Consider the following 12,125-nt stretch of genomic DNA (forward strand, 5'->3'; position numbering starts at 1 on the left):
TCATGAAAATACAGAAAAATCTTTAAATGAGAAGGTGTGTCCAAACGTTTGGTCTGTACTGTATACTAATATGGCACAGTAAAGTTATATTCCATGTATATAAAGTCCATAGATAAAATTATAACTTTAGCGATGGATCTTGGCAGGGATGTATATGAAAATGATAAAATCAGTCATACTCACCCTCTCTATCCTCCGTGGAATAATCATAGGCCATACTGGTGGTCTGCATCAGGACCCTAATCTGAGTCTAGAACACGTGAAGTAATTATCCCCCTCTATTCGTCCTTGGTGTCTGTTCTTTAGTAACCAGACTACTGTGGCCTGCAGTTGACTGCCGTGGTTAGGTGACTGGAAAGATGCATCTTCAGCCACATGGATGTAATCTGAGTACAGATTTCTTCACTTCTGGTACAGACACAGACCACAGACAGTGCGGCTTATGGTTTGTTCAAGTGAGGATGTCTGATTTTATTGGTTTCAATACATCTTTGCCATTTACAAAATGTTTTTAATGTTTGAACAAACTCTTTAAAAGGGTCAGCAGGTTTTACTGCTCCAATCCACCATCAGTGCTGTATCATGCTCTTATGATACCAAAGTGTCTGAAATGTTTTGCAAAAAAATGTAGTCTAATATCACTGTGCATCATATGTAAAGTTCCTTGACTGTCTAAAGGGGCTGCTCCTCATCTAGGAACAGTTAAGCAGAATTTGCAGTAATCATGCCGAAAGAAATGTGATTGATGCCCCAGGAAGTCACTGACCTCCAGGGATTTGCTGGACATCAATCATGCCTTTTTGGGCATGATTACTGTGGATTGTGCTTGGTTGTTCATGGATGATGCACAGCCCCATTAAACACTCAAGGTACTTTACATATTGTTGGTCATATTTTTTGCAAAATGGCTGGTACGACTTGCTATAAGGCCATGATAGGAAGCTTTTGTAAGAGGCTGATAAAGCAATGGTGGTGAATTACAGGAGTAAATTCTGTTGACAGGTTCTCTTTAAAGGGGTTGTCCATTGAAAACAAAATATCCTTAGGATAGGTGATATCTTGTTTTAACTAGACAATTCCTTTAAGTATATGTCTATGCAAGGGCATTAGCAGCTCTCGAGAATAATACATTGACACAGAATTTTACAGATTTATTTACTGTTGGACATTAGCTTTTAGGCCACGGCCCCATTATCAGTATTTGATCAGTATTCGATCAGTATTTTTTCTCAGGAGTGGGAACCAAAACCAGGTGAGAAACAATCACAGAAAAGGTATAATAAAAACAAGTCACCAATTCTGCATTTATCACCCACTCCTAGTTTTGGCTCCCACTCCTGAGAAAAAATACTGACCAAAAACTGATAGTGGGGCTGTGGCCTTAGGAATCAATTCTGATAAAACCTTTCACCAACTAAATTTCTTTGGACCATTACTTTGTAAACATTTCTTTTACATCATTGACAATTATTTGCATGATATCCATGGCAGATTATATTTATAAATAATGTCAGTGACCTCAGCATTCCTTAACATAAAGTGTGTTGCATTCACAGCTCTTTTCAAAGTATGTTGTTGATAAATAAAATATATTTTTATACTTTTGGACATCTTTAATTTTTCATTTGAGGGGTTTTAGTTTCAGCAAAAGGGTATTTTTTGCACAATGAAAGGTTTCACAGTTTTACAAACTACTTTCTGTATCAGTTCCCAGTTTTCAGGATCGCTGCCTGTTTTCCTTTAGCAGAAATTTTCATTGCTTGCTTCCAGTGGCTAATGATTACTCCTAAATCTGGACAGAGTTGCTGTTCTGATTTGTGTTGAACATACAACCACAGATAAGCCTGTTATTACTCTCTGTAATTAAAAACTTTGGTTAGGTTGATTATAAATTTTTCAGCAACATTGCAGCTCAATGCTACCCTCAAGTCCAGATCCAGATAAGGGAACTAAAGATAAAATAATTAATTTTGCTGATGATGCAAAGCTAGGAGGGATAGCTAACACTAGAAAAGACAGAGAAAGGATTCAGAAGGATCTAGATAAGCTTGAAGAATGGGCAGCGACTAATAGAACGTATTTAACGGAGAAATACAAGATTCTACATCTGGGCAAGAAAAACGAAAATTACATTACAGAATGGGAGGAATAGAACTAAGCAACAGCACGTGAAAAATACTTGGGTATACTAATAGATCACAGACTGCACATGAATCAACAGTGTGATGCAGCAGCAAAAATGGCAAACAGTTCTGGTATGTATTAAAAGAAGCAAAGAGTCTAGATTGCGTGAAGTAATTAACTCCCTCTACGCCTCCTTGGTCAGACCTCAATTGGAATACTGTGTCCAGTTTTGGGCACCACATTTTAAAAAAGACATCGAAAAACTGGAGCAAGTTCAGAAAAGAGCTACCAGGATGGTGAGCAGACTGCAAAGTATGTCCTACGAGGAATGGTTAAACGATCTGGGAATGTTTACCTTGCAAAAAAAGAAAGCTAAGAGGAGACTTACTAGCTGTCTACAAATATCTGAAGGGATGTCACAGTGTAGAGGGATCATCCTTATTTTCATTTGTACATGGAAACATGAGAAGCAATGGAATGAAATTGAAAGGGAGAAGATACAGATTAGATATTAGAAAAAACTTTTTGACAGTGAGGGTGATCAATGAGTGGAACAGGCGGCCACGAGAAGTGGTGAGTGCTCCTTCAATGGAAGTCTATAAACAGAGGCTGGACAGACATCTGTCGGAGATGGTTTAACGAATCCTGCATTGAGCAGGGGGTTGGACACGATGACCCTGAAGGTCCCTTCCAACTCTAACATTCTATGAGATCCAAAATTTTATTATGCACCTCACAGTTTAGAACATTTTGTAAAGTGTTAAAGGGAGCTCTGACTCGAAGGAATGGTATTAGGATCCTTTAACAGAATGGCACTAGGTACGTTTCCTGTGTCAGGAAAAAGACAAGCAACTATAGAAAATTAAAAAACCACCTGTAAGATGATTTTGTTGGATAACACAAAGCCTTTATCCTATAGTTAAAATGTCACCTTTTGGACCACCCTTTTATCTAAATCTCCATCTATTTGATGTCATAATCTAAGCTATTTTCTCATTTACTTGCTTTAAAAATTCTCTACCGTTCCCTAACTACACTGTCTAACTGCTAGTCTATTTATTTATTTTTTTATTTTCTGTCTGATGACGATTCGTTTCAGAACCCCATTGCATGCTGGGATACTCAAACGAAGCATCATCAGAGCAGGGGGTAGAGGCTGCAGTCACTGTCATAGCCTCTGCCCCCTCCCTGAAGCAAAATGTAATCAGTGACAGCTTCAGGGGCGAGGCTGGTCCCTGCACTGTCTTTAAGCTGTGCGATGAGCACATTCATAGCACCTTCTCTCTTGTCGGCTCAGATCTGCAGTAATGAGCCGGCAACACAGCGGTGTTACAATACCCGGCGTGCAGGAGATTGGCGCCGCCCCCGTAGATGATGTCACTGGCCTCTGCCAGGTATTGTAACACTTGCTCTGTTGACGCTTAGTTTGAGTATCCCATGATTCACTGGGTCTCTCAAACACATAGTCATCAGGCAGGAAGTAAAAAAATATATATATATACTAGCAGCAAGACAGTGTAGTTAGGGAATTTTTAAATCAGTATATTAGAAAATAGCTTAGATTAGGGCATCACATACATAGGGATTTAGATAAAATGTACTTTTGTCTTCGGACTACCCCTTTAAGTAACTCCTCCTGTCAATGTCTGCAGTCCTAAACCTAAGTTCTGTTTCACAATGTTACGCACTCTAATGGCTTGCAAATGAGTACAGCTTATTTCTATATCTTTGCACTACTTTTACTGCACTGCATTTTCATAGGTCCATTGACCCAAACCAGAAGTACAATATCGAACATTGTGCTGGTGAGAAATTGGGTTTATAGATTGATGTAATCTACCATCGCCTTCTACATCTACTGCACCCCATAAACTGTCTTGATTCTTTAACTTTAGGTGCTATATGGTGCATTATGGTTTTATTGTGATTTCCCAATACAGTGGGTACGGAAAGTATTCAGACCCCTTTAAATTTTTCACTCTTTGTTTCATTGCAGCCATTTGGTAAATTCTAAAATGTTCATTTTTTTTCTCATTAAAGTACACTCTGCACCCCATCTTGGCTGAAAAGAAACAAGTGTAGAAATTTCTGCAAATTTTTAAAATAAGAAAAACTGACATATCACATGGTCATAAGTATTCAGACCATGTATTACAGAGTTTTCCACTAGACACTTTGCATCAAGTTTTTTACAGCTCTATAATACCGAGCAATAGGGATCAAGCATCATGCAGCCACTGCCTCACAACAGAAGCCTGGTGAATAATATCACTTACACGGTTTAAGAGATTTCTGCACCATAAACTTACACACATTGATGGCAGTCTTAATACGCCATCAGTATCCGATTTGACAGGTTTAAAGAGAACCTGTCAGGAGTCCCATGCTTATCTAACTGCTAATAACTTAGAGCCACAATCCAGCAATAAAATCATGCTCTTGATGTATTATATAGTTGTTCATATGGCCACAAAAATAACTTTTAGTGTCATCATTCACATATGCAAATTATCCTGAACTAGTCTGACAAGGCCTTGATATCACAGTGTAGTCCAGCTTTGCAGTCACTAATCACGGCCCCAGGACATGTTTAACATTTTCCATCCCGCAATTGCCTGAGAAGATGACACGGACAATTTATAATTTCTAACATTAACGTGACTTCACTTCTTTGGTCGGACGCAGTGAGGCTGGATGCATTCACGCAACTTCACTCTTCCGTGGACAGACACCGTGTGGTTGGGTGATCTCTTCCCAACTTCATGCTGTTTTTCCAGGGAGGAATGAGATCTCATGAATACACCCAGCTTCAATGCAACTGTCCATGGAGAAGTGAAGTTGCATGAATGCTCGAAATTGCCCACACCATCTTAGGCGATTTCAGGTTGGAGAATGTCAATCCCATCATGGGGACACAATTAAAGACTACAGAACCAAACTAGTCTCTGAAACCAATGACCTGTCGGACTAGTTTAGGAGAATTTGCATTGTAAGTGATAACAATAAAAGTTATTACTTGTTCGCTTCATTGGAGGACACAGGAACCATGGGTTAATATGCTGCCACCTGGAGGCAGACTAAGAATACATCTTATAAAAAAAAAAAATGTATAAAAAGATGACTCCTCCCCACCAGACTATACCTGGGCAGTCAACATCCAGTCATTCAGTTTAGCTTTATATCATTGGGGGGCAGACATGAGTGAGTGGCAGACCTGTCTTAGCCTTGATTAGGTAGCAGTTACTTGGGTAGTAACCTGAGGAATTGCTATTCTTCCTTCTGCAATACTAGAATTCATTTTCCCACCCTGGGACAGTTTTAGGATCTTCTATGGTTCCTGTGTTCCCATAATGACGCAACCAAGAAATAAAGATTTTTGTTACTCTCTGTAAAATCTCTTTCTCTTAGCCTTCATTGGGAGGACACGGCACGTTCCCTTTTTCGTGGGGAGGGTGTCTGGGTTTTGCTTCTACTAATGTTTTTGCACCAACTGAAAAACTGGGTGTCAGTTGCAAAAGTGTAGTCTGGTGAGGAGACAAATTTTTTTTAAGATGTATTCTTAGTATCAGCCTCAAGGTGGCAGAATATTAAACCATGGTTCCTGAGTCCCCCAATAAAGACTACGAGAAAGACTTTACGGCAAGTACCAAAAATCTTTATTTTTACAAACATAAATAACCGCATAAAAAGTGTGATTTTATTGCTGAATTCTGACTAAATTATACACTGTTTAAAAAACTTGTGGGACCTGACAGGTTCCCTTTAAATGCTAGAATTGCCACAACAACCTAGAATAGAGTGCTCTATCCTTTATCTTTTTTTCTAAAACATTGTCTCCCTTTCTAGTAAAGTTTTTGGTGTGACGACACAGTCCCATTCTTCTGACTCCCTAATAATATGGTGGGAAATATGCATTTACTTTTTTAAATCTTCTTGTGAGCATATTCTGAATGTTTTATTCTAATTTTGGTGTAGACAAGTGCATTGTTGTGGCCAGTGGTAATCTAAAATTCTACTGTATTTAAATATATGAATGCGATATAATAAAAGCTTAAAATGATAGGACACATGAATATAATTTCATATATGGATATACTTGCTTCAGGGTTGGTACATTTTATGTGTTTGCTTTTATAGTAGCACCTAGAACTGACACTGAAATATTTGTCAGGTAATATAAGGGGGTGGGGGGGGAGGTGTGACAATGCAGCATCTTTTTTTTTTTAAATTGGTCAATTATTACAGTTCGAAAACTAAATTTGCAGAAATTAGACAAGATGATTGCCATCTCTGGCACGTAACAAGTACGCAAACAATTACAGAGTAATAGCATCTTTAAAAAAGGAAGCAACGTCCTCCCAAGAGGCACGTGGAAGAGGTAGGTATCAGAGAGGTAAACTATTTTGGCTTTGTGGGGACAGCAATGTATGTAACTGCTATCCTACATCCAACGATGGCTCTGCTGCTCATTATCAAACAAAAATATAGGAGAGCAACTGGCATGTGCAGTCTTCTCTTAGGTCTTCTCGAACCCAGGAACCTTGGCAGCCTGGAAGGGAAGCAGCAGTCCAGAATGTCCTATAAAGGTTACAAGAAAGTTTAGTAATGCATGCTCATTATTACTAGGCACATAAACCAAGCATATAACAAAATCTGAGCTATGCACACTCAGATTAAGAAGGCACTCATGAAATCATTACCTTTAAAATATTTATTTTTATTATAGAAAAAATTAAAATCCATGTAAAAGTAAACAGGAGCTTTCCAAAGTGTAGCCAACTGATGATGCTAGACACTTGCCAGTTTAAATATAACAGTACATATAGATCAAATAGTAACAGCCAAGTAGCCCTTTAAACTGTTTTTTTGCAGGTTTTTTTTAACAAAATATTATGGGCCCCCAATTAATTCAATCCCAACGTTGATCACTCCTGTCTTAATGATGGGGCATGGTAGAGTCAGATGCTCTTGATTCATGAAGAGGTGCACGCCTGTTTATGAACCTGGAGCGTCTGACGAGTGGCATGCGCCTCCATGCGTGACACCAGAAATTTCACTCCAGTAAGGTACTGAAGTGAGATTTCTAGCATGGAGAACACCACATCTCATCCTGAATTAGACGAGCTGGGAGAAATTGGTGTGAAGTCAAAAGTCACAAAATGAAGGCACAATGGCTAAATTTTGTGACTTTTCAAAGCATTTACTTTAGAATACGGACGTGAAAGCTTTGATGAAAAATTGCATAGAGGTGCCCGAGACTGTAAAATGCTAGCATTTTTGCAGTTTACCAAATGTGCTAGGTCTGTTATCCCATAAAATGAGTTATAATAAAGTTTTTATTAGAAATACACAATCATAAAATACACTCTGTCAAAAGTTTAAAAAAGAAAAAAGCCTGTCAAATATGATTCTGTGACATAAGTATATAAACGAAGATCAACTTAGAGTCTGTGAGGTTAGATCATCACTGATTAACAGAAAGATAGCACTACACCACTGGTTTAAAAATCTAAGGCTGATGGTTTTAGTGACTGAACTGAGGCCCAGAAGATTTCCAGTTGTAGAAACTTGCAAAGGTTCAAACACCGAGACTATCCAGTGCTTAAAGAGTACCTGTCTTTTTTCATTTTTATTTAATAAGTCAATAATACACATGAAAATAAGCAACTTTGTAATATATCTTAATCAGAGAAATCTGCCTCTATCTCTGTCAAAATTGATCAGTCATTATCAAAATTCTCAATTCTGAGGTGGATCTGGTACAAATTGAGATTCTGGTTCTGGCTTTTATTCTAAGTCATGTGACAAGGTTCGTTAGAGAGTGAATATTGACTTTCAGCAGCAGAAGGGAAGGAAGGGAGACAAATCCATTACTTAGTGGGTAGGCGGAGCCCCACAGGATAGTTCACCTCAGATTAGAAAAAGTGACGACCAGCCCCTCCAGTATAAAGGCTCCTCCTACTCCCATGTCCTTCAGTCTTTTATCTGAGGTCTCAGAGGATAGTCGCTGCCTCGGCAGCTCCTCAGAAGAGTTTATTTTATATCCTGCGAGACCTGGACCCCCCGTGGTCTAGAGGTCTCAGGGGGTCTCGGCACTACTGAGACCCCTGACCCTCCCCTGGCAGCTCTGTGTACCCCTTGAGGAGGTCCCCACAGAAGCCAGCCGGCCCCGGGGGATACAGGGCGCTCCCTGGCGGAGACGCACACCACATCTGGGGGTCCCTGCGTGTTCCGCCGTAGGGGGGAGCGAAGGGCCACGGCGCCACACATCCCTGAGGATCCCTGTGGCGGTCAGCCGGGTAAGTGCTCTGTTGTATAAGAGTGCCTTAACGGCTGCGGCAGCAGCCGCCGTTTCTTTAAGTGTGACTGCCTGTGTGTTTTTGTCTATTGCAGACGCTGCCTTTACTGGGGGGAGCAGAGACGGAGGCCAGTAATGTTTATATGTGGCCCCGCATTGCTTAGCTTCCTGCCGTGTTTCAGGCAGGAAGCTTTCTGTATAAGCGCACATTTTTTTTCTTTACGTTTTTGGCTTCCTGCCATCATTGGGGCAGGAAGCTCTCTTTATTAGCGCACGCTTTTTCTTTTCTTGCTTCCTGCCTTCATAGAGGCAGGAAGCTCTCTGTCCAGCGCGCTTTTGCTTGAATAGCGCGTGGCTTAGCGGGGGGCGTGGCTTAGCGTCTCCTGGCTTCCTGCCGTCATATCTCAGGCTGGAAGCTCTTGGTTTGGGCGCGCGCTGTGTCAGTCCCTGCTTCTCCTCCGGCTTCCGTGTTCCATCGGGCACCTCCTGCTCTCTGCTCCCCGTCCACCGCCACACACTCAGGAGGAGCGGTCGCCGCGGTATCGGTGAGTTACCTCTGCCTTTGGCAGAGGTTCCCTGACAGCGTTTTTCACTTTGGCTAACCTGCTAGGGAGACATAGTGAGCACTACCGCTTCTCTTTTGAAACTATTTACTTCGCTGACCTTAGTAGGCAGTGTAGTATTTTAGTTGCAGTGATATTAACCCCTTCTGAACAGGATGGTTCTTTAGGGTTGTTTTTTCTGTTCCTGGGGAAACACCTTGTGTTTGAGGGCGCTTCTCCCAGTTGATTAAGTTAAATTATTTGCTCTGCAGCTCTGGGGTAGCTCTCTCTAAGGGTGAGCTTTAACCCTTGAGAGCTTGAGGCATACAAAAAAAAAAAAGAGGTTTGAAAACAGGCTGTGCAACTTTCACACTTTTATTTGCCATCCTTATTGTAACATCCTGGCATCTGGTGTGGGTGGCATGTCGGATCAGGGGCCTGGGAGTGCGGACCGCTCTCCTGATCCGTTCCAGGTTCGGTCGCACGCTTCTGATACACCCAGGCCTTCAACGACGTCAAGTTCGACCCTCAGTGATGTTAAGGTGGAGGCGCTCACTCGCTCCAATGATAGTCTTTCTAGTCTCCTGGGTCAGTGGGTGTCAGCTAGATCGCATCCAACGCCACGAGGTAAAAAGCGCCGCAGGACTGTGGTGGCATTGTCTCCCCCGCATAGCGCATCAGATTCACCAACGAGTTCGGTTGATGAAATCTCTGATTCCAAGGAAGAGGATCGACAGGGTCGCTCTGTTTCACTTTCAGGCCGCGTAGATGTGCTTATTAAGGACATGCGGGAGGTGTTACAGCTATCTGAAGAGCCGACAAAACCGTCTAGGTCGGCCCGGCTGTATCAGGAAACGCGCCGTGCTCGTTCTACATTACCTGCGCATGAGGAACTTAACGAGGCAGTGAAGAAGGAGCGCCGGTGTCCGGATAAACGCTTCCAGGGGATGCGGTTTTTTGATGCTCTGTATCCCTGCGCCAAGGAGATGGTCACTAATTGGGTTCTCTCTCCTGAGGTGGATATATCTCTGTCTCAGCTGACCAAGTCTTTCCTGCTTCCTGTTAAAGGGAGAGCCAATCTTCAGGATCCTCTGGACAGGAGATCGGAGTCAGCGGCGAAATCCATCTATGAAGCCGCGGGTCATGGTTTCCGAGCGGCCTTGGGGGCCATGTGGGCCGGTGAGGCTTCTCTGCGGTGGTTGGATGCAGTATCCAAACAAGGGTTGCTTAGTCTGGCATATAAGGGCGGTCAGCTTTTTGGTTCGGACCTTTCGGAACTGATTGCCAAAGCCAAAGCTAAGGATGTTACCCTGCCTCTGAAAAAGGCAGTGGCATCCACATCTAGCAGGACAGGGCCCGGTAGAGGTCTTCGGTCCTTTCAGACCAGAGGACGATTCGGTCAGCCTTCTTGGAGATCGGGTCGTCCCTCGTCCTCCGGCAGATCCTCCCAGAAATCTCGTACTCCTTGGAAGCAACAGTCCCGTCAGGACAGACGGGAGGTTGATAAAAAGTCCGCTAAGGCTGACTGACGCCAGGGATCCCCCCGAGGGCTCTCGGGTGGGAGGTCGTCTGCTACAATTCGGGTCGATTTGGGCATCCCACATAGCAGACGCCTGGGTGACGCGGGTTATGTCGGCAGGCTATTTCATAGAGTTTCATTCTCTACCTCCAGACAGGTTTCGTCAGACGTGCATTCCATCCGTGCCACGGCTGGCTGCCGCACTGTTACAGGAGGTCGACTCTCTCCTACAGCAGGGTGTGGTGGTTCAGGTTCCTCCGGAAGACCAGGGAAGGGGTTTTTACTCCAACCTTTTTGTGGTCCCCAAAAAGGAGGACAAGTTTCGCCCGGTGCTGGATCTCAGAGATTTGAATATTTACGTCCGGACACGGAAGTTCCGCATGGAGTCTCTCCGTTCGGTAGTAGCGACCCTGTCGCAGTACGATTTCTTGGTGTCGATCGACATCCGCGACGCCTATTTGCATATCCCTATCGGCAGGGCTCACCAGCGTTTTTTGCGTTTCGCTATAGGTCAAGCCCATTACCAGTTTGTGGCCCTACCATTCGGGTTGGCCTCAGCACCCAGGGTTTTTACAAAGATTCTGGCTCCTCTCATGGCGCTTCTTCGAAGACAGGGGGTTACGATCCTCCCCTACCTGGACGACCTGTTCATAGTGTCACCCACAGCGGAGGAGGCGATAACGGCTCGCAATCTCTCCCTTCAGTACCTGATGGACTTCGGGTGGCTGATCAATTGGAAGAAATCGTCATTGGAACCAGCACAGTCCATTCTTTTCCTGGGGATGCAGTTCGATACAGTTCGGGCAGTTGTGTCCCTGCCTCCTGTCAAACAGACGAACCTTCGTCTTCTGGTCCAGGCTATGAGGTCGGCGTTGTCAATGTCCCTTCGGGAATGCATTCGCCTTCTGGGTCAAATGGTGGCAGCTATGGAAGCAGTACCGTTTGCACAATTTCATTCCCGGGATCTCCAAAATCTTATTCTGACCCATTGGGATCGATCGCTGACTTCTCTGGATCGCTCGGTCATTATCTCCCGTAGGGTGCGAGAGTCTCTTGGATGGTGGTTACGTCCAGAGACGCTATCCCTGGGGAAATCCTTCCTTCTCCCGAGGTGGTCGGTGATTACCACCGATGCCAGCCTGACGGGCTGGGGGGGAGTTTGGAACGACCTCTGGGTTCAGGGGGTCTGGTCGCCAGAGGAGTCGTCTCTCCCGATCAACATTTTGGAGTTGAGAGCAATATTTCTCTGCCTCCAACATTGGACGGTCTTGTTGAGCGGTCTGCCGGTCCGGATCCAGTCGGACAATGCGACGGCTGTCGCGTAACATCAACCATCAAGGCGGGACGAGGAGTTCCAGTCTCATGACGGAGGTCTCTCGGATCCTGGTCTGGGCCGAGTCCAGAGTTCCAGCAATCTCTGCAGTTCACATCCCAGGGGTGTTGAATATCTCGGCGGACTTCCTCAGTCGCGAGCAGGTGGACCCTGGGGAATGGAGTCTACATCCGGAGGTCTTTGCACTGCTGTGTTCCTGTTGGGGGACTCCTCAGGTGGACTTGATGGCATCCAGGCTGAACGCCAGGGTTCCGACATTTATGTCCAGGTACAGGGACCCGGAGGCTGTGGCGGTAGATGCTCTTGTGG

The 12,125-nt window shown here is 43.9% G+C and overlaps 1 protein-coding gene across 1 annotated transcript in view; it reads right to left on the bottom strand.

Moving 5' to 3' along the window:
• Window positions 1–12,125, bottom strand: part of LOC141259257 (somatomedin-B and thrombospondin type-1 domain-containing protein-like) — a 69,987-nt gene continuing 57,862 nt past the window's right edge. The window contains exon 5 of the mRNA XM_073674917.1: window positions 1–6,702. Coding sequence (XP_073531018.1) covers window positions 6,597–6,702 — 106 coding nt within the window. The 3' untranslated portion in view covers window positions 1–6,596. The remainder of the gene's footprint in view (window positions 6,703–12,125) is intronic.

Source organism: Phyllobates terribilis, unplaced genomic scaffold (assembly GCF_046119375.1).
Source record: "Phyllobates terribilis strain yellow unplaced genomic scaffold, ASM4611937v1 Scaffold_1__5_contigs__length_1240528914, whole genome shotgun sequence".
NCBI lineage: Eukaryota > Metazoa > Chordata > Amphibia > Anura > Dendrobatidae > Phyllobates > Phyllobates terribilis.